This window comes from Myripristis murdjan, chromosome 1 (assembly GCF_902150065.1).
Source record: "Myripristis murdjan chromosome 1, fMyrMur1.1, whole genome shotgun sequence".
In the NCBI taxonomy this organism is placed as follows: domain Eukaryota; kingdom Metazoa; phylum Chordata; class Actinopteri; order Holocentriformes; family Holocentridae; genus Myripristis; species Myripristis murdjan.
The window spans coordinates 10,996,869-11,020,141 of record NC_043980.1 but is presented as its reverse complement, the minus strand read 5'-3'; the positions used below and the strand labels follow the sequence as shown (position 1 = coordinate 11,020,141).

General features: G+C 41.0%; 1 protein-coding gene across 3 annotated transcripts in view; it reads left to right on the top strand.

The window, feature by feature from the left end:
* LOC115375274 (phospholipid-transporting ATPase ABCA1-like) overlaps positions 1-23,273 on the top strand; it is a 59,409-nt gene that overhangs the window by 19,321 nt on the left and 16,815 nt on the right. For all 3 annotated transcript variants that reach the window (XM_030074820.1, XM_030074717.1, XM_030074784.1), the window contains exons 6-17: positions 1,001-1,122; positions 4,713-4,904; positions 7,688-7,777; positions 15,374-15,617; positions 16,197-16,336; positions 16,463-16,579; positions 18,837-19,031; positions 20,842-21,050; positions 21,194-21,370; positions 21,558-21,780; positions 22,102-22,323; positions 22,832-23,036. In XM_030074820.1, the coding sequence (XP_029930680.1) occupies positions 1,001-1,122; positions 4,713-4,904; positions 7,688-7,777; positions 15,374-15,617; positions 16,197-16,336; positions 16,463-16,579; positions 18,837-19,031; positions 20,842-21,050; positions 21,194-21,370; positions 21,558-21,780; positions 22,102-22,323; positions 22,832-23,036 (2,136 nt within the window). The remainder of the gene's footprint in view (positions 1-1,000; positions 1,123-4,712; positions 4,905-7,687; positions 7,778-15,373; positions 15,618-16,196; positions 16,337-16,462; positions 16,580-18,836; positions 19,032-20,841; positions 21,051-21,193; positions 21,371-21,557; positions 21,781-22,101; positions 22,324-22,831; positions 23,037-23,273) is intronic.

Genomic DNA, 23,273 nt, shown 5'->3' with positions numbered 1-23,273 from the left:
AGACACAGAGCAGCTTTATTCATAAACATAATAACAATCTGCTCTGCTGCCGCTGCCTGAGGACTACAACAGCTATTCCTGTTCACTTTGCATGAGTCCTCTTAGCTCGTTTCAATACCCAAAGTCTGGTTAGAGCTCTGTCCAGTTAGAGAGCAAGACAGGCAGTGAGAGTTAGGAGAGAGAGAGAGAGAGAGAGAGAGAGAGAGAGAGAGAGAGAGAGAGAGAGAGAGAGAGAGAGAGAGAGAGAGAGAGAGAGAGAGAGAGAGAGAGAGAGAGAGAGAGAGAGAGAGAGAGAGAGAGAGAGAGAGAGAGAGAGAGAGAGAGAGGCTGGGAGGGACAGGTTGGACAGAATTTGGGCCAAAGTGGAACATCCTATAATAACCTTGGCTGAGTGCAAACCTCAGAGCTGACAACAGCACCCTGTGTGTGTGTGTGTGTGTGTGTGTGTGTGTGTGTGTGTGTGTGTGTGTGTGTGTGTGTGTGTGTGTGTGTGTGTGTGTGTGTGTGTGTGTGCGTGCGTGTACTTATGTGGAGACCACAGAGCTGACTGAAACTAGTTTCAAAAATGGTTTGACTTCCTTGGAATGCAGCAGAAGTACAATAAGTTCTCAGAGAAAAAGGGGCAGTTTGTGTGTCTCTGTGTGTGTGTGTGTGTGTGTGTGTGTGTGTGTGTGTGTGTGTGTGTGTGTGTGTGTAGACTCAAGTGACAGGTTGTGATCAGCTGACATCATTGGTATCCAGTGAAATCATTTGATCAGGGAATAACTGTTCAGCTTAATGGCTCATTTTTCTGTTCTTGCTTTATGTCTAAAACTTGTCTTGAAAAGGGTAAATTATTCATACATGAACATACATGGGATCCTACTGTATGTCTCAGTAGATGTGTCTGATGAGTGGCATGAATATGAGAACAGGGACTTTTTAGTCTTTCTCAAAAGGGGTTTCTGTGTCTCAGAGTTGGTTGATTTAATGTGCGCCTGTCCCTCTCTCTCTTTTGCAGGTTTCAAGCTGAAGGACTTTTTGAAAGACAATGAGACCCTCTCACACTTCCTGCACCACAACGCCTCCCTTCCACGCCACGCTCTAAGACAGATTGTGGAGGCTGACGTCAACCTGGAGAAGGTAAAAATACTCCATATTGCTAAGCATTTCAGAATAAGCCCCTGACGTATCACCCTGTCTGAGAAAAAAAAAAAAAAACACACTTCCCCTGTCAACATGTGAAAGTTGAAATGTTACAAATCCCTCAGCCTGAACCTTGCAGTACATGTACTGTACACCTTTATAAATGTAGCTGCTTTAATTTTAATAGCAGAAATCTGTATAACATCAAAGGTTACCTGGGCTGTCTGTTCCACAGGGAAAAATAAATCGTTTTCCCAGTTTTTACTCTCAAATGACAAAAGAAGAAATGGATTTTTGGCTTACAGGGAACAACAGAAAAGCTGTTTGAATAAATTGCTGGGTTTGTCAAGAAATAGCTCCGAATTAAACGATTTGGGCATGTTCACATTTAAATGTAGGGTCTTACAAGCAGCTATCAGTATGAGCTGCTCACGTTGCAGCAGCATCAAATCAGATGACATCATGGTATTACACCGTATACAGGGTTTTCCTTTTTTTTTGTCCATTCATAGACGACATCATGCTCTCTAGCCCACAGCAGCTTGTGCATAAATCCAATGACCTTGGCTTGACAGCGTCTGTTGGGCCACAGGATCTGCCATAGCACAGCTAAGCCTTTAACACCCAGCAGGAAAATCACTGTGGGAGGATAGTGGGTGGGGGTGGGTGAAGTGGGTGCTGGGCAAAAAAAAACAAACAAAAAATCAACAACCAAAAAAAAAAAAAAATCTTCTTCCCTCTTTCTTATGACTGGTGTTTCTAATTTCTCTTTTCACCTTTCATTTAATTTAATTTCCCATCTTTCAGGTTCATGGCTCTCTGTGTCCTCCTTTTATCATTTTCATCACCTTCGCACAGGAAAACACAATTTCACAATTTGTCTTTCCCCGTGCATTGATATTTTTCCAGCTGACGTGATGATGTATTTCACATCAGTGTTCCCCTCCTCCTCTTCATCGTCCTCCTCCTCTTCCTCCTCCTCCTCCTCCTCCTCCTCCTCCTCCTCCTCCTCTGCTGTTCGCTTCACTCCCTTTTTTTTGGTTGGAGGGCTGAAATCACATGGCCGCTACTCCCTCCCCCCTTCTGTTTCCCCTCACGTGCAGACAGAGGGGCTCACACACATTCACACACCAACACCTGCTGGCTTTGTCCTAGATATCTATTGATCATATTGGATCCTCTATGTCTCTGTCATTGCCTCCTCGTCTCCATATATTGCATAAGAAAGTCCTTAAGAAAGTTATTTACGGAGAGACAACAATATTAAAGGAAGCAGATTATTGCTTTGGCCGCTTTCCTGTATGGAATAAGAAGAGACAAGCTTATCTGCATGCTAGCTGTGTACATGTCAGATATGCAGCGCAAGATTGGATTAGAAAAATGTTAACAGGGACCAATAAATGTTGATTGGTCATTAGTTTGGTGTTTATTTTGCAGCAATTCAAGACGCAAGAAATACAAATCTCCCAAGGGAAAAATATGTGTATTGAATTCTCCATCGGATGATTTGTATGATTCCCCAATCCCCCAATCTCGCCCTGTGTGCTTCTGTAAGCCCTGATGCTTTTCCAATGAAAAGATTACCAACTGCGAATGTGTGTGCATGCATGTGTGTGTGTACATGTGTTTGTGTATGTATATAGTCTGGCAGACTGACAAATGCAAATGATGACATAAGACAGATTGTTCAAGGACATTTAGAAGATGAAGCAGAGTGTAACCCCCCCCCCCCACACACACACATACACACACATACACACACTGTCCTTCCCTGTCCTTTTTTGTTTTGTCACTACCCTTCTCTCTCTCTCTCTAGAACATCTTGACTCTGTCAGAGAAAACAGATCCTCTGTCTAATCCTGAATGCTCTGTTGGTAGGACACACTGTTATTCTGCCTCACTGCCCGCAGCTGTGTGTTTGTGTGGGTGTGTATGTATTTCTCTGTGTATGTGTGTGTATGTGTGTGTTCCTCAGGGATCAGAAACCCTCAGGACTGTAGCTCATGTTAAAAAAGAGAAAATAAATCCTGTACCCCTGAAAAAAACATCCTTTCTTTTAACCAACAAAATGAGTAGAGAAGTGCGAAAAATGAAAAATAACAATAATAATAATAATAATAAAAAAAAAAAAAACAAAAAAACAAACAAAAGCAGTTTGTCATTGCCAAATCTCTTGAGTATAGACTTTTATTTGGATGTCATTGCTTGTCAGTTAAGATGTCCTTGGCAAGGCTCAGCTTCACATTTTTTTCTCTTGATAGCTTCGATAAATCTCAGTAAGTATCATTGTTTTGTTCTTACAGTGACATTTTGCAATCAAATTATCTTGGGACAACACATAACCAAAAGCTTCAAGAACAAGCAGTAAGGACGGTGGTGAAATACAACATGAAAACCATGTCCCTATGACCAACTGGCCATGTATTTACACAATATCACTTGAACACTTCACTTCACTTGGGCAGCCCAATGTTCACCATCGAGTCAAAACACTCACCTGCATCTCTGTATAATGTCTGACAGAAATATTTACCAAATCACTCACTCTGAGGAGTTTTTTTATGCTGTTGAAATGCAAAAAGAAATATTCATTTCATAGTTCACGAAAAGCTTTAGTAAGATTTAATAAGTACGGATGTGTTTGTCACCTAATTTCACTGCCGTTTTAACTGGAAGTTGCAAAAACAACTATGCAGCTGCTTTAAATTCATTTTTAATTTGCTTTAATTTTTTTAGTCTGCTTTAAAAAAAGAATTTTTCAGGAAACACAGTCCAACTTAAATCTTTAAGGTCCAAGCATGGTTGGATGCATGGACAGTATGTGCAGTAACAGCCATTTGAAAGGCCACTTTACCAGTCAGCAAATATCTTTGAAATGCTGCTGAAAAGTGGAGCATTTACAGACATGGATGCAGTATCATTATGGAGCCTCACATTAGCAGCCAAGGAAAAAGTAGGCTATATATCAAGGCCATGTTGTGTTTATGAGTGTCTCTCGGCAGTCACTGCGCAGCTCCAAGTAGTATTTCTGGTACTAACTAACAGGACCAATAACATTTAGTCCTTTAGTCGATTAGTCTCACACATTCACATTTAAATGGTATTAACATTAATTCACAAATGGGGCTTGTTAAATATAGATATGATACAGATCTTGAATCAGACCTGAACCCACAACTGCAAAACCCTGTGATGAGTGCATATCAATCCACTGTTCCACCTGGAGGTCATGTTAACACAATATTTGTACCAAACTAGGTCACGGTTAGATACATTTGTCACTTTTTTTCCTCATATAGTATCTCATAATCAAGCCAAGAGACTTCATGTGATTGCATTACTCTCTGCTCTATCTGAAGTGCCACCTGAAGTGTTTTGCTTGCTCCATCTCTGCTAAAGCAGCTTTGTCAGAGATTGGTGTCACTCTGTTCATTGTTATCTCCCCATTTACAGTATACACACAGGGTAGCAGTTTTATATGAAAAGCAAAATATTTGAAGATGTAGGTGTAGAAGATGTAGGCTTTTTGTGCTTTGCATTATCTGACCTGCCATCTGGGCTCTGATCCTCCTTGCACCCCTGTCCAGGTCCTGACTAAGGGTTTCGGCTTCCATCTCAGAGACCTCTGCAACACCACGCCCCTGGAGGAGTTTGTCCACATTGCTGACAGCAATGTGTCCCGGCTTACTCAAGAAATCATCTGCAAGTCCTCCAGTGACTGGCTGAACAAGGCCCAAAGCCACTTCCTGTCAAACTTGGATTTCCTCAAACCCATACGGGTGAGTTTAGTTGCCCAGTTGACCAGTCATAGTGTCTGTTGTAAGAACTTTAGTAAATGTCTTGGTTTGATTTCTTCCTGTGCTTGGGTGGACCACAGGGTGACTTTGACTGGAAAATTAGGTTTTACCCAGTCTATCAGGTCGGTTGACATCAAAAACCAAACATGGGCCTGTCAGTCTGCCAGTAAATCAATCAGCAAGGGAATCAATCTCGAATTGAAATGTTCCCTGCATATTGCATAATTTTTTTGTTGTTTTTACAGTATTTCACCAGGGCATGAACTTTTGTCCATTGGACCAAACCAAAATCACATTCCCTTCCCAAATGACCCAACATGAAATAGTACGTTCTATCATCATAGACCATTTCCCACATTTCCTCACTCTGCCTGTTGCTTCAGTGTTGCTGGGAAAGCACCGCTCAGAGTCAGCACATCTTTGGGTGTCTTCCAGGATAAGTTGATAATGGTGGTGACATGAAAAAATGTGCTGTAAAGTACCTCCCCAAAAGTAGATTGTCTGTGCTAGTAATCCATCTGTTATTATACATATTTGCCTCAGAAATTCCATTTTTTGTTATTCCAGTAGGAGGACAATTATCTAGAAACAACAGTGCATCTGTTCAGAGTTTATAGGCAGAAACATTGGGGGCTGTGGCTATTGTCTGCTTTCATCTCTTTATTTATTCCTTTCAGCAACTCAATAATAAGAATTTTCCACAGGTGAGGGGAAATAATCAGGTGCTGCTCCTATATATAAATACCAAATTCTCATACAAAATGAGCAGGGGCATCATGCATGCACACATCCGAAGGCGAACATACAGACACATTCACATGACAGACGGGTGGCTCTGCAGTTCATAGACTTGTTGTAATTGCCTTTTCAAGTCTCACTGCAGTGGCTAGACAATAGGAGCCATTGACTGTGACACTAATGTTATGTGACAAGAGACAAAGGGAGCTAGGAAATCACCGCCTGTACGGCTCTGGTAGTTTGGACGCTCTCCACAAGCAAAGTCAGACCCTATATTAATCTTGTAAAAGTAAATTCCTGATCCTTCACCTCTGCTGCTGTTAAAACCTCCCCCTCTCTCCTATCCCTCGCTTCCTTCCCTCTCTTGCACTCTTTTTATTTATTGCTCCTACTCTCATCCTCCCTTCCTTTTGTCCAGCATCACTTCTCCCCTGCATTTTACAGCCCCATACACTTCCTTCTCCCCGCAAACATCCAACCTCCTTCCCATAAAACCTCTGACCTACATGTGAGCCACGACAGTGAATGCGGGATGTGAACAGAACATTTTGTTCAGTCTTCATAGCTTGCAGAGAGAAAGGAGGAGGAAGGAAGAGAAAGAAAGACAGAGAGTAGGTGTTTTAAAAGAAGATCAGGATGAACAAACCAGCTAATGCTATAACCTTTATTATTGATTGAAAAAAACTCTCTCTTTTTGTCTGTCTCTCTCTCTAATCATTAGTGTTTGTTCACCAGCAGCTTTGTTCCAGCTGTTTTGCTCTGAAAGAAGGAAGGGAAACCTTTTAACTCCCATGAATGAAATCAGTTTGTGGCTCACTGTGGAACTGATTGACCCAATAAAATATCTTGTTCTTTGTGCAGTTCACTATCAAAATATTGACGAAATTCTGATGCAACAGTGGAAAAAGCGGCTTGAAAAGTAAATTGGGTTAAAGGGAGGTCAGAAACTCTTGCATAACTCAACTTTCATTGCGGTTTCCAAATCAGTGTGTGTGTATGTGTGAGTGTGTTGAGTTTGGATGGTCTAGTGAGTGAAAAGAGACATAAAGAAATGAAAAGAAAGTGAGAAGGACAGGGAGCAGGGAGCAAGAGGAAGAGCGAGGGAGAGAGCAAGGGAGAGAGAGAGAGAGTTGGAAAGTTATCTAACTCTGTTCCTCGAGCGCTGTTCAGTGTTTAGTGACACTTGTGCTTTAAGTGTTTTGTCAAGTGTCACACATTCCAGCAGCTGACAGCTTAGTGTGTCAGATGCAGACACACACACACACACACACACACACACGCAGCGGTCTGACAGGCAGCAACATGGGAGGTCAAAGCCACGTTGACCTGTTGTTCTTTCTCGGCTCCCCTCTTCCTTCACCTTTGACCTCACTGTTGTTTCTCACCCCTCCTCTCCACTTTTCCTCCTACTACATGTCTTTTCTCCCATCTCACTTTCTCTCCTTTCTCTTTTTATGTGATAAGACTCTTCCTGTCATATCATATCATATACCAGCTTATGAGGGATGAGAGATGACATGAAAGTTTAATCATCCCTGTGGGGAAGAGCTGCGGCAGCAACTAGTATTAACAGACTACAGCAAAGAAAAAGGAGAAAATAAGGAAAGAGGATTCATACATAATGCAACCACAATGTTTTCAGTAGAAAGAAAGCCGTAATAGAAATATATGAAATAAGTGGGAAAAAATTATAAAATGTTATGTGATGTAGAGATTTGATTCTTTGACATTTATTCAATTCATTTCCCAGTTCACTAGTTGGTGGTTAGATTTAAGAACTTTTTTTTTTTTTTTTTTTTTTTTTTGCAATGATTCAATTAAATTTGAGCTTGTGAACTGTGATATGAGTTTGATTCAGTACTTTTAGCAAACATTTTATACCCACTGATACACATGCAATAAGATAAGACTCTGTTTTCCTCTGAGTTGTGAGAAAAATTACTTTAATGTTTTTTATTCTATTAAAAACTTTCTTGACAGAAGAAATTGAAATAATGATGATCCTGTAACAACTGACTCTCTTACAGAGGGATGTGAGGTCAGACCCAAAGGTCGTCCAGGAGGTCTCTGCCGCCACTGATAGTCTTCTGGAGAGCCTGGGTGGACTGGCCGTCGAGGTAACAAACAAACAAACACAAACACACACATACACACACACATTTTCGACACCTACAAGCAAGCAAAGGAGTCTGTTGAAATATTTGTTTCCAAAGTTCATTCTTTAGCAGTGATGTTTCACATGGCAGCTGACAATGTTGGAGGTGGTGGTGCAAGCAGAAAAAGATAGCCTCAGGACAATATCGAACATTTTCAGCACACACACACACACACACACACACACACACATACTCACCAGTGTTGTAGTTGAGTCATTAGACCTCAAGTCCAAGTCGAGTCACAAGTCCTCAGTGTTCAAGTCGAGTCTGAGTCACCAATGTTGAGTCCAAGTCAAGTCTAAATTATCTGTCACCTGTCCTGTTTAACACAGTATAAAAAAGCCAACCAAAACTGTTGCCAGCTATGTCTTTTATTAATAGCATGCATGGGCTTCAAAAATATTGTTAGCTACAAATAGAGCATATTCGTTAGACAGAGGAAATAATATAGCGTGTTCAATAACCTCACAATAACTTCACAAAAACTATTCAAATGACATTATCAGGGATAGTTCGGGATAAAAAGCTGGTCGCACAAGCAGTACTGACTGGCAGCAGTGTTAAGCCTGCATGTTGCATTTCAGAAACACCAGAGGTGACAGCATGGAACTACTCAGTCTTCTGCTACCTCGTTTAGAGAGTGAAATAAGTCATTACACCTCTGTGTGACACAGAAGAAGTCCAAGTCCAAAGGCAGTTAATGCACAAGTCCCTGTCAAATCACGAGTTATGAAAAAAAGGCATCCAAGTCCAACTTGAGTCCAACAAGTCACTCACACACATAAAGTCATGCTGTTTCAGCGCTGTGAGAAATGCAGTCATGTACCACTTGAAGCCAAACAAAGCACTCTCTGACCCGCACGTAAACCCAGCTTCTCCTCAAAGTGCCTTTCTGCTGAAAGACGGCAGATCACACGTGGAAAAGTACTGACGGCAGGGTAGCCCAAGGCCAGATGATGACCTTGCTAAGATGTCTCCTCAGCATGACCCTGAGTTTTGGGTCTTATTATCTAATACTTGGACACCCACTAGCCTGAAGACTTGGAGCAGTAACAGAACAATAGGTTTTTCACAGATGGTCAAATCACAAGATTTTTGGCATAAATAGTTTTGTAGCTCATGTAAGTCATCTTCTACAGTAATGTGTTGCTTCAGCCTTAGTGATGAGTATGTACTGAGCAGTATATAGTCTGGAACATTTCTCCTCTTAGGCTGTGACGCACTCACCTCTGCTTGCTGTCCATAATAACCTCATTCTGTTGTACAAGAGTAAAGATGTTGCTCAGTGAACCCAAACCTAACAAAGAAAGATTTATTCTTCCACACGACCAGTGTCAAAACAGTTAGAAACCAGACCATAGCTAGCATTTTTCCCACTTGGAGCTTTTGTAAATAACTGTTAAAAGCAAAAGATAAATGTCACAGACAAAACCAGGTATGAATGCTAAAACTATGAAATGCTTGCACCGGAATGTTTTCTCCGCGGTTAGAGAGCCGAGATAAGAGGAAATAGTTCAGATTCTGTGAAATGTTTCCGCTGTTTATTATGATAAAACAGTAGCGGAGCAGACGGTCATTCAGTCAGCACAGCTGCTTTTTCCAATCAAGCAGACACTTCCCTCTGGGAAACTATGCACATACACGCTCATACAGGAAATGAACACAAGGACCTGCATACACACACACACACACACACACACACACACACTCACCTGGTAAAAGCTAATGTAACATAATTTATTGGAATGTCATGAAGACAGGAGAGAGTGACTTAGCAAAGACTAGAGAGGCCACAGTAGGTCACACACACACACACTCACACATTCAAACACATATGTTCTTTCCCACCCCCCTTTTCACCCCCTTTTCTCTCAAGCGCCTGCTCTGCTGAGTTGACGAAACTTGAAGCCTCAGCTGTGTGTGTGTGTGTGTGTGTGTGTGTGTGTGTGTTGGTGTTGGTGTTTTCCACTTACACTAGCCATCCAAAGAGCTGTATGCCAAAGAACATCGATAAATGTTTTTTTTTTTTTTCTTCTCGAAACACTAATCCTGAGAGGAAGAGCCTAAACTCAATACCTGATTAACAACTAACATTTTTAAAGAAGTTATTTGGTCAAGATGGCACATAGCTAGGACAGTTTACATCCGGAACAAAATATGACGCTTTACTCTTATAAAATATTCATCAGCCTTGTTAACAGAAGATAATCAGGCAAATCACTTCTCTTGAACATGGCTCCAGGATATTATGTCGGTTTGCTTGGTTTGTTGTTAGACAAGGTGTGAAGCTAGCAAAACAAAGAAATGAACTCATGTAACCTCTACTCCTGAACCAGTAATCATCTGTGGTATCAGAACACAGCCTTCATTCCAATCTGGGGTTTCTCACTGTTGATAGGCAAGAAACCATTTTGAAAGATTTTCAAAATGTTAGTTTTCCAGGAGAGAGAGAGAGAGAAACTTCCTTTTCATGCTGTCAACCATACAATTCTGGGAAAGGCATATAATCTTTAAAATCCTGTTGTTTTTTTTCCCAAGCCAAGTGTAAATTCTGCCTTAGGGATAAAATAATTCCACTTTCTTGCATTTTAGGAATTATAAAGAAGAATTTTAAACAAGGCAGGGTTAAGGTAATGATTCACAAAAAGGAAAAAAAATGCAGTTATTTCATAATATTCATTCCAGTAATGACGTTTAGATATATTTGATCCATGCCCTGTTTGACCTAAGCTGCTATGCTCAGGGCAAACAATGTATGGAACATGAAACACTTATAAACACTGGCAAACTGCAACTGATAGCCATATGGAAAATAATAGCCTGCATGTCTTTGTCAGTGTTTGCTTGTCAGTGTGTTAAACAAGCGTTAAACAGCTATCTGTATCTAATATACTATTGTTGTTAGATCCTAATCACTTGCAATAGTTCTCTTAACTCCTCTGTCTGAATGTAAGCAGATTATGTTTTGAGCTCAGGAGGCTGGCAGAGAGGAGATTTGAACTCCAATAATCTGGACTTCCACTCATTCCCTAACTATTACAACAACTTATCCAAAGGCCTTCATTAATTTCTGTGGTAATTGGGAGAAAAGTGGTCATTAATGTCTAATTTTAGAGCGGGAGCATACCGGTTGCAAGTTGACATGAACTCCAGTAACCTCCTCTGATGAGGCACAACAGTTACATATTGTACCCATTAGTTTCCGTTTCATTTATGCTTATTTTGTTCAACATGTCCTGGAACCTTTGGCAATATTTATCTTCTTTGTATTGTTTAACTTAAGCAGCTTAAGTAGTTGCTAAGCAAAGTACGAGGCAGGGAGAGTGCAAATAAACTCCAGTAACCTCTGCTCTAAAAAAACAAAAAAACAAACAATAATAAAATACCTGATTAGTATCCCTGTGCAGAAATCTACAACCTGATATCTGCATGGAAGATCAATAAGTGCCTCTGAATTCAGCATCCTTAGCTCTCAGATACATTTACAGTTCGCTTGGTCGATGCACAGTTCTATCATTTCATCCTTACCTACACCAATAAATATTTAACTCCCTTTCACAGTCAATTTTAAGGCTCCTTCCGGACACTAATCCTCGTTATTCTACAGTTTTGGGCTGTGTCTGTATGGCTTTACCTTCAACAAGATGGGTTAATTACTTGTGTAAAACTGGCAGATGAGATGTGAACTCTAGTAACCTCCAGACAAACTCAAAATACATAAAGCAGAATATTATAATGTGAGGTAGTCCAGTGAGAGTCGGGTTTATATGCAGTTTTAATCCATGATTTTGTGATAAGAATGTGTTACTGGCCACGAGCTGCTTTGGTCTGAATAGCTGCGAGGAAAGCAGAGCGGGAATTTGAACTCTAGTAACCTCCATACAAGCTCCGCAGCACGAGGTTACTCTAGGACGATCCTCCTCGCCTTCCAGCCTGTCTGTCGTGTGTGTGTGTGTGTGTGTGTGTGTGTGTGTGAGAGTGTGTGTGAGTGCGTGCATGCGGCATGTGTTGCTCACCTAGTCACCCCTGTTAACATTTTGAAGTCTTGCCTCTAGGGAAATGACACACTTACACACAAGCAGGCAAACGCGGGCGCACACACACACACACACACACACACACACACACACACACACACACACACACTCATATTTGCACATATACACACTGCCACACGCACTTTCTTTTTGTCTGGCAGAGCCAGATGCACCTTTAGATCATACCAGACATACAAGGACACACACACACACACACACACACACACACACACACACAGACACACACAGCGAGAGAGAGAGAGAGAGAGATAGCAGTCTAATCACACCCAAAAGAGTAGAACATCAGTGATCATTTGACGCCACAACAGGACAGAGGAGGAAAGATGGCATGCAAGGTTTCTTTCGGTCATCACTCTGTTTTCACAGCTACTGTAGCCCCCGGCAGTGAAAATGAGAAGAGAAGAAGGCACACACACACATCATTTACAAGTACATATGTGTACACACACATACACACACCAAGACCTACTTAATGCATAAATGCACACAGACAATAACACAGTACAAACACCCACACAAAGATCCAGATATGCATCCAGTCTATGCAAACACAGTATGAGTGTGCAAATGTACCGTACATCACACTCACTCACACACACACACACAGACACACACACACACACACACACACACACACACACACACACACACATAACACATACACTATCACATCCAGTTCTTTGGCTGTGATAGCACAGGAAAGCATGTGACAGTTTGATGTGGTGTGGTGGCTCAGCTGCAAACCAACCTCACACACATTGATGTCAGGGAGTGTGTGTGTGCGTGCATGTGTGAGTTTGTGATCTGAGATGCAGCAGTTCACTCAGGCTCACTTTCACTTTGTTGGAAAACAGTGCTGAATCTCTTGTTGCCGGGCAGAAAAAAGGCTGTGAGAAACTGAAGAAAAAACAAGAATTAGGTGAAAGTGTTTGGTGTGTTTATGTGCTGCTGCCAGAAAAAAGATCAAATATTAAATGTGTGTTGTGTCTGTGAGTTTGTTTGTAAATGCGTGTGTGTGCGTGTGTGTGTGTGTGTGTGTGTGTGTGTGTGTGTGTGTGTGTGTGTGTGTGTGTATGTGTGTGTGCGTGTGTCTGTGTGTGTGTTTGTGTGCACTTGGTGACATTTGTCAGTATAATAATCAGCTACTTGCACAGTCAAGCAGAGGCTTGACTATTACAGGAACGACCGATAGTAACCTCTCTTTGTTCTCTCGCCTCCCTCCCCTCCCTCCCTCTTCTCATTTCCACCTCCTGCTCTGTTACAAGCTTTCTCCCATACAGATGAGCAAATACCTCATATGGTTTCTCCTTTCTCTCTTTCTGTCTTTCTTTCCTCCTCTCCTCCATCTCTGACCTAATCTCATATGTATCTCCAAGTAAGGCGTAGTTTTCACGGCCTCCCTTTCTCACACCTGGAGACCCAGTTTAAACCCACTTAACTTCCTCTTTCCTGCTTTATAAACAAAAACTACCTCTTTTCGCACCCTCTTTGAGACAAAAATCCCTCCATTTATTTATTTCAGTCACAAGTTGGTGACATAAGTGTGTGTCGACCAGTTTGGACACTTTAATAGGGAACTTGTTGTGACTTGTCTGTTGACCTTTAGTAACATTTGTGTGAACTAAAGTGAACTCACTGCTCCTAGGGCCTTCATGATTTAAGGTTGTATATGACTATTGATACAATGTCAAGGTACAGTGTGTCTGGAAACCAGATTTTTTTTTTTTTTTTTTTTTTTTTTTTTTGTATTTTGATAGTGACAAAGAAGCAGGATTTAATGATAATGGCAAGCAAATTTTGAGCAAACTTGTATGTTACAAAAAATTATATGCAAAGGAAGTATGTATCTATTAACTGGACTGAAACAAGTAAAGTTTTCATGAATAGCAGAAAATGCAACAAAAATAGGACGTCCCTCTGGAATCATTTTGCTTTTATCAAGTAGACATATTGCTCCCTTGTGTCAGCTGATCTTTCCCATATTTGATCCGAAGATGGAAACCAAAAAAAAAAAAAAAAAAACGCACTTAGCAATATTGTAGTACATTAGTCAGTGTCCACACAAGCATGATCAGGGCTTGCATGTGGCAGCGACAGCAAGCATGACACCAAGCCCTCAGCATTGAGTATTGCTGGACAAAGAAACAATTGTACATAGTGGCGATTAGTGCAAACTATCTGTACTCCCAGGTTGAAAGATTACTGTTAAGAACATGTAATGAAATAGAAGTGGAATAGAATGGGTGTAAAAAAAAAAAAAATCTAGAAGCAGACAAATGAAGAGAGACGACCCAGAGGGTTTGGAAAATTTAGGTTTTAATGGCAAAAACACAGCATCAAGTTTCCTTTTGTATTTGTAGAACAGTGGTGCAGTGTTTTAACACCTGAGCCTGGGTGTTACATGCTATTTGGGCTCCCATGTTAGAGGGACATGCAAATGCGCTCTCTCTCACACACACAAACATACATACACACACACAGTCACATGCAGAGGCAGGGAGCTAGTACAGACCACAGTAGCTAAATTTACCTTTGTCATGCGACTAACGAGTGTTTCCACCCCACAGCACAACACTTTGAAGTCCTGAACTCCACTCATAACTAAGATGATAAACCTTTGGTACTTCAAACCTCAAGCTTCTTCTTCTGCACATGAACACACACAATCTTTCACATACATTGTGCTAATAGAAGATAGCCTTCCCACATGTCTCATGTGTTGTGATATGATATGTGTGGGCTTCCCTGGAGCAAATGGCATGTGCACAGCAAGTGTGAATATTGGCTACACATGGGGCACATAACATGACACACATTCAGCACACACACACATACACACAGTACAGTGCAGTGCAGTACAGAGGCTTTGAATATTGATTGATAGATATAGCTTTTAGACTTTGCTTTAGAGACATGAATCTGCTTAGGTGTGGGCTGAAATGTTTGTAGTGATCACCTTCAGGATTTTTTTTTAAATGTAGGACTCATAATGCATGCTCTTTAAACCTCCTGTATACATAAAAGGTCTGAAAAAAGACATCTCCCATCCACATATTGGTTACATTGTGTAAGGAGATATGAACAGACAGTATTACACTAACACATGTTGTGTGCTCCCACTTGTGTGCTTCACTTAATTAAGTACTGTGAAAGAATATTGAGAAAATACATATTTTCATTGGATTTCTTAGTTGGACGATTAGCATGATTCCTCAACTCTTCAACTGCATGTGTTTTGCATTAGAAGAGAAGATCAGTAGCTGTGAATTATTAGCTGTGTTTGTGGGTGCCCATTGTGTGTGTGTGTGTGTGTGTGTGTGTGTGTGTGTGTGTGCGTGCGCACGCGTGTGCGTGTGTTCCCGTATCCCCCTAGCTTTCCAAGAAGAAGACTTGGAAGGATACACCTATGGCTACTCACCAACCAACATTATGCTAATATTTATGTGTGTGTGTGTGTGTGTGTGTGTGTGCGTGTGTGTGTGTGTGTTTCTCCCTCTAGCTTGCCAGTATGAAAAGCTGGAAAGATATGCGTAAGGAGATCCAGTACCTGACTGCCAACGCCAATGGCTCTCCTAACCAGATGTACCAGGCCGTGTCTCGTATCGTCTGCGGGCATCCAGAAGGAGGCGGTCTCAAGATCAAGTCCCTCAACTGGTACGAAGACAACAACTATAAGGCCTTGTTCGGAAACCACGGCAACGACAGCGACAGCGAGCCCGTCTCTGTTTACGACAACTCCTCCAGTGAGTGTCCAAAGCCATTGGATCCCATGGATCTCCTTACTTTGACTTTTATCAGATTTATTTCTTGCATGGCTGTTGCCTATCGATCAAAGGTGATCGATATGCAATGCCCAGACTACTAAATCTCAAGTTTACCTCTGTGCATGACCTCTGTGAAAAGCCCTGATGGTGGGTCCTGATTGCCTTTTGATCAGTGGAAAATGTGTATAAAATGTAACATCCACATTAGTATCCCAATATTATCCCATCCATGTTCTTCTGCTTAACTTGATCAGAGTTATACATTGCATTGACATTGCTGACAAATTTAAACAGTCAGAAAGTTTTTCAACTGCAGTTTCCAAATTTCAAATTGAAAATTGGTAAGTTTTCCCTGTGGATGATGTAAATTAATTAAGAAGTTCAAATGATAGTTTAAAAGACACAACAAAAAGCATTTACATTCACATTGTTTTTATTGTGCCAAAGTGGCAGAAACTATAACTGTGCTTTTTAACATTTCACTATAACAGAGAGAAAGATCACGGACTTCAGAAAGGCTTTATTTTTATTGGGGTTTATTTTTCTTTCCCTGCTCAGCTCCTTACTGCAACAACATGATGCGGAGCCTGGAGTCCAGCCCCATTTCCAGGATGATCTGGAGAGCTCTGAAGCCTCTGCTGATGGGGAAGATCCTGTACACCCCAGACACCCCGGCAACACAGAGGATCATCCATGAGGTACAACGTCTGCTCTTTCATGTTAAGAACCGCCAGGGTAGAGACACATCACTCAGAGCCAACATTGAATGAGACTGACACCACTCAATCTCTGTGTGTGTGTGTGTGTGTGTGTGTGTGTTGCAGGTGAATAAGACCTTCCAGGAGCTGGGTGTGCTGCGGGACCTGGGCGGGATGTGGGAGGAAATGCGACCCAAAGTTTGGAACTTCATGGAGAGCAGTGAAGAGATGGACTTAGTTAGAGTGAGTGCGAAACACTGATACACACACACCTTACACACAGGCACTCACATTTCTCTCTCATATATTCAACATATTCATCTTGTGCATACATACGTGCACATGCACGCAAACTTGCTTGTGCACAAAATGAAAGATGAGATTTGATGATGTCCGTGTTCATCTATGGCTGTGTTTGGTGAAATCAGTACCATAATATCTTTTGGATAAAAGTTCAGAACATTTTCCAAGATTGTTTTTTAACCTTGACATAATACCACATAATGAAAATTGTGTGCTTGTTTGGGGTGATATTAAACTTGGACCACTCCTGCACTTTGCAAATTGCAAATGGAAAATGCCTGGAGTAAAGAATAAATTCAATTAAATCAAATCAAATCAAATGTTTGTTTTTTTTTCATTCAAATGTTACATTTCTTCCAGTGATGCAACTCAAAGTGTAAGCATGAGTAAAAAAAAGTATAAAAACAGGCATTGGAACAGTTTGAAGGATAAAAAGTATTACTTAACATGTCTTGCTGAAAATAAAGTTACATGGACTTTAGTCCGGCATACATCAAAGTAAACTGTCATGGGGGAAAATCCCATCCACAGCCTGGGAAGTAATAATGTTCATGTTAGATAATAACCCCCCACCCCCACCACCCTGTTCACACTCACACACACACACACACACACACGCGCGCACACACACACACACACACACACACACACACACACACACACACAGATATCAGAGCTGTGCACTCCATAATGTTCCTGTCTACATGGGAGTTTAAAGATAGTAATCTGTGTGTCTCCATGACAAAAGTATAATTATGTGTCTGACCTAACTTGCAGAGGGAGGACCGTCCAGTTTGTAAAGCTAGTGCTTGGCACCCTAGATAGGTCATGGGCTAGCTGCTATGGGGGTCCAACATGTCCTAAGGAGTGTTTTACTGTAAAGCAACGGATTTGTTCCTGTGGTTGTGGATAGATAGATTTACAGAGGCAGACAGAGGCCGATTAAATTAACTGCAAGTCTGCCTGGCACACACTTGCAAATCAATCTGTTTTACTGTCTGGTGTCTTTTTTATGTAAACATAAAAGGCAAGACAACAGATAGACGAATAGCTCCTAGGAGAGGGACAGAGCATGTCGTTCTTCCAAGCATGCTGTCACAAAACATAACTGATCAAAGCAAAGCATAGAGGGTTCATGACTGTGCGTAAAAACATAAGGGTTTGGCAGCAGTTTGAGAACCGCATAAAGCAAAACAGGACGTGACCTCAGTTAAACCTTGATCTCATTTTCTACTTTGGATCACATCAAATCATAGAACAGCTCAAGAAAGCATGCAAAATGTTTGTTCCATAATAGTTATTAGAGTATCAGAGGCAGTTTCAGAGCAGTAAAGAATAGTATTTAATTACAATAGAGAATGGCACTGGCTCACTCTGCCAGATCACTTAAAGTAAATTTTATTTACCCTAACATTTTCAGATAAAATTGTCCATAAAATAGCATGTATTTGTAATGTGGCTTTTCTTGGCTTGAAAAAATTGTTTTGAACAGCTCCAGCTTCTCGCTATTATATATAGACATCACATAAGCACCACCTCCATCTAGTGGTCAAAAGTGATACTGTACAATAACTTATCTTGAAGGTATTTGCTGCCACGTACAGCTCTGAATCATAGCTGTTTAGCACTGTTCAGTTACTGTTTGTTCTTCTGATATATTTTGAAAATGGCATGAGATACAATTTTCATCAGCTGTGGTATTTGTCAAGACGCCTCCAGCCACATTCCCATCATGACTGAAACCAAAGCAGACTGTTTGCGTCATTTTAGCCCTTGCCTGTTATAAAATAGTCTGCCTCAAAGGGGAACCTGGATAATGGCTGAGATAATGGAGACAATTGATTTTTAAGGAGCCTGAAGGCCAAAAGGGAATAGGAAACAGGACTGAAGAATAAGACAGAAACAACAACAGCAACAAATCTATATCTTGATCTCTTTCTCTCTCTCACTCTCTCTAACCCACATAACTAAACAAAACTAAAACCTAAAGGCAGTTTAAAAATGATTCATAAGCCTTATGACAGTTAAGGCATGAATGTCATAAATGTTTGGTACACTGAGTGTATATGTGCATCCTCTTTTATATTGTGGATTGTCCCTTGCATGACACTTAAAGATATCATACAGACTTTCACACATGTAAACAACACATAACATAGATGATATAATTTCCACATCTTTCTACCTCATGCTTCAGACTCTGCTCCAGAATAATGCCAGCGCTGCGTTCTTCAACGCCCAGCTCAGTGGGACGGAGTGGCAAGTATCAGACGTGTCAGACTTCTTGTCCAAAGCATCGGAGGACCAGAGATCTGCAGGATCTGCCTACACCTGGAGAGACGTCTTCAATGAAACTGACCAGGCCATACAGACCATCGCACGCTTTATGGAGGTGAGTGTGTCAGTGGCACAGGGTATATATAGGATATTTTGTCAAAAAATCACACACATGAAGTAAGGAAAGTGTCATCCTAGTTTTCTGGGACAGACTCTGGGACCGACACTTATGTTTCTGTCACACTGCTATTATGGAACAGTTTTCAGTAAGGACAAGATGCAAAGAGAACTTGCTAGGAAATAAACCCTGATTTACCATAAAGGTCAGGATGTTCAAAACAGATCTTCAGTTGGCATTTAATGCACTGTTAACTGCATCCACGCCCCAGCTGTTACGATTCTTGAAATGAAATGTTCCTCCTTCCCCTGACCTCAGCAAATCTAATCACTGACGCTCCCTGTTTGTCTGTATTGGGTCAGTATGCCAAAGACAAGCCTGAGGCAAAAACATCTCCAAATATAAACAAGAGCTCCAGCCAAGTATTAATCAATGATCATGCTTAAGTGTTTGGTGTATTGTTTTATTATTTATCTGTGCCGGGGATTTTTTTTCTTCCCCAGACATAAACGTTCAGTGTTAAAAGTGATCAGATATCTTTATAACATACTTCTGATATATATTTCTCTCATTATGTTTTCTATTATAAGTATTAATGACACCATAATCACCCATGAGAATGTCTTTGCTCCTGTTGTGTCCTACTTGTTGTCTGTCTGTCCCATGTCCACTGTGTACAGTCCATTTATTCTGTTACAGTCTAATCCATTTATGATTATACTAAGAATGTGTTAAAAAGGGGAAGTTCTGAGCCACAAGTTGAGGGCAATTCCATGTTACACAAACTTTAAACCCATTGAAATCTCCCTGAGAGTGTTCATCATGCTGCAGATAACCCACTGACCTACTGGCTCTTCACACGTTAAGGAGATCATATAAAATGTGTAAACTGGTGTTTCTCATGCTGAAAAGTGTGTCAAGACCTTGCAACACCCTGAAGAATGTCATGCCTATCGCATTAGGAGCGCTCACGCTGTGTTTTCACAAGGCTTTTTGAACTCAGTGGCTTCTCATATATTCAGAATGTGGGGATGGACGTGGTGCAAGCCAGCTTATGTCAGTTAAGCACATTTTCATGTGAGAGGCTAATCTGTTAGAGGTCTGAAGAAATGCACTCAATAAATTGTCATGTGGTTACTTAAGGTCTATTGATGGTATATGGATTTTTCTAGTAGGGCGTGGAGTTACAGTTAGTAACCTCTTAAATTTATGAGGAATCAGAAAAGCACATTTACTCAGTGGGATTTTTGCGTGACTTGTGTATAATAGTCAAAAAATAAGCAAATTCTCTAGATCAGGGAAGCTACAAAAGTGATAAGTAACAACACATTACTTACACATTTTACATCTTTAGCTGATTCTCTTATCCAGGCAAATTTAGACTTTTTGGTAAGGGCAAAGTGTTTATGTTTTTTATTATTTATTTATTTAGTTAGTTAGTTAGTTAGTTAGTTAGTTAGTTAGTTAGTTAGTTTTTTTTTTTTTTTTTTTTTAATAAGTTGGTTATACAGTGGTTATCAAACCTGAAACTTTCCGGTTATAGATGATCACTGTCCTCTAGTCTAGGCCACACTGTTGCCCCCAAAATCAGGCTGAACGTTGGTTTAATTTCTGTCCATCATATTAAACATGTTGTTACATACATAATATACATTTTGTCTTTATGCAAACAGAGACCACCCAGCTTTTATGCTTTTTTTCAGCTTTCCTCAACTCCTTATTCATTCCTTGTCATTCCTTATTCAGACAACATTTAATTGTCCAATCTTAACTCACATCAACTCTCTCTTCCTTTTTCCCCCCACAGTGTGTGAACCTGGATAAACTGGAGCCGGTAGCCAATGAGGAGCGATTGGTCAACAAGTCCATGGGTCTCCTTGACCACCAGAAGTTCTGGGCAGGAATCGTGTTTCCTGACATCGCCCACAACAACAGCAGCGATCTGCCTCCCAACGTCAACTACAAGATCCGCATGGACATTGATAATGTGGAGAGGACCAACAAGATTAAAGATGGGTGAGTTGATGGGTGATTCTTACCTGATTCTTTACCTGTTCTGTCTTTTGTTTTTGCTCTGAGACTATTAATAAACTGCTTGTTTCTGACACACAGAATATAGGTTTCTTTACTTCTTTTTAACTCTTTGCCTTGTATTACAGATACTGGGATCCCGGTCCCAGGGCAGACCCCTTCGAAGACCTGCGGTACATCTGGGGAGGGTTTTCCTACCTGCAGGACGTTATAGAGCAAGGAATCATCAGAGCTGTCACCGGCACCAAGGAGAAGACGGGCATTTACATTCAGCAGATGCCCTATCCCTGTTATGTTGATGACATGTAAGTGACCATTGTTAGATAAAAAAAGGTGTTAAATGGGTGGTTTAGCAGGTTGGATGGATGTTTATAGAGCAATAGAGATAGAATACGACTGATTTCTCATCTACATGTGCCATTATGATGAGTAGCAAAAACTCATTTCTTTTTTCCATTCTCTTATTATTTCCCCTTTTGTTTTTTTTCACAGATTCCTGCGGGTGATGAGTCGGTCCATGCCTCTCTTCATGACGTTGGCTTGGATGTACTCAGTGGCTATCATCATCAAGGGTGTGGTGTACGAGAAGGAGGCACGACTCAAGGAAACCATGAGAATCATGGGATTGAACAACGTCATTCTGTGGCTCAGCTGGTTCATCAGCAGTCTGATCCCACTGCTGATCAGTGCCGGACTCTTGGTGCTGATACTGAAGGTGTGTGTGGGACAAAGACACACACATGCATATGTGTATATACTCATTGTCAGTGTCATATTCCTTCATCTGATTATGCCCAAATGTCAGCTAATTGTAGAAAACAAATGATTCATAGGACTGAATTCTAGCAGATTAACTCTCCCTCTATTACAAGCCCTCATCCCTCATCCACAAACACTGATCTTGCCTTTGTTTACACACAAAATTTAACTTGATACTTAAGAAATGTCAAATTGTGGAAAACAAATGGTGAAGGCTAAACCAAGGCAACCATTTAACTGTCTCTCTGTTACCCTCCCTCCCTCTGTGTCTGCTCAGATGGGTAACCTGTTGCCCTACAGTGATCCAGGTGTGGTGTTCCTCTTCCTGGGATCCTTCGCTGTAGTAACCATCATGCAGTGTTTCCTCATCAGCACGCTGTTCTCCCGCGCTAACCTGGCAGCAGCCTGTGGCGGCATCATCTACTTCACCCTCTACCTGCCCTACGTGCTGTGCGTCGCCTGGCAAGACTACGTGGGCTTCGGGGCTAAAGTCGTAGTGGTGTGTGAAGAACATTTACAATTATTAACAATGACATGAAATATGAATGAGTTTTTCTGTCTGTGTTTTGGTCACTGGAGAGATGACACTCACATACCAATATTACAGGATGTAAAGCTTTGTGGAAAAACAAATCTCAAGAAAAAAGAATCTCAACATCAAGAAAACTATACTAATTTAGTGCCATAACAAAAGCATTTTTTGTGCAGGTGAAATTAAATACTATTTCCACTGCACCTATTTGGCATGATATATTTTTCTTGGTTTCAGTCAAAGATTTTGAGTTAAATCAAAATCTTTAAAGAAACAAACAATGGGGAAATAATTGATTGGTGGCTACACACTTCATGTAATCAATAATAAAGGCAATTAAACACAAGTATACTAAAACACAGTCAACATCTAGTGTATGAATTACACATCTACATCTGTAAATCTCAAATCATCTTTTTCTTCTACTAAACTTTGGCTTCTCCCTCCCCCTGTTGTCTCTCCTGCTCTCCTACAGAGCCTGTTGTCCCCTGTGGCTTTTGGGTTTGGCTGTGAGTATTTCGCCCTGTTTGAGGAGCAAGGGGTGGGCATCCAGTGGTCCAACCTGCTGGCCAGCCCTCTGGAGGAAGACAGCTACAACCTGACTACATCTATCTGCCTCATGCTGTTTGACGCTGTGCTCTACGGAATAATGACCTGGTACATTGAAGCTGTTTTCCCTGGTGAGTCATGGACAATGTTTATTTATTGAGCCTTGTCAAAGGAAAATTTTTGTTAAACAGTGACAGACAATAAAGCTACCTTATCTTATCTTATCTCACGTTCAAGGCAGTTATGCCACTGTAACAGACATCTGAACCAGAATCAGTGCAGTCAAACACACATACAGTTTGATAAATATAACATGTCTTGGAGACACGTCATAATTGGTGCAAATGGTGCACAGACAACTTGAGGTC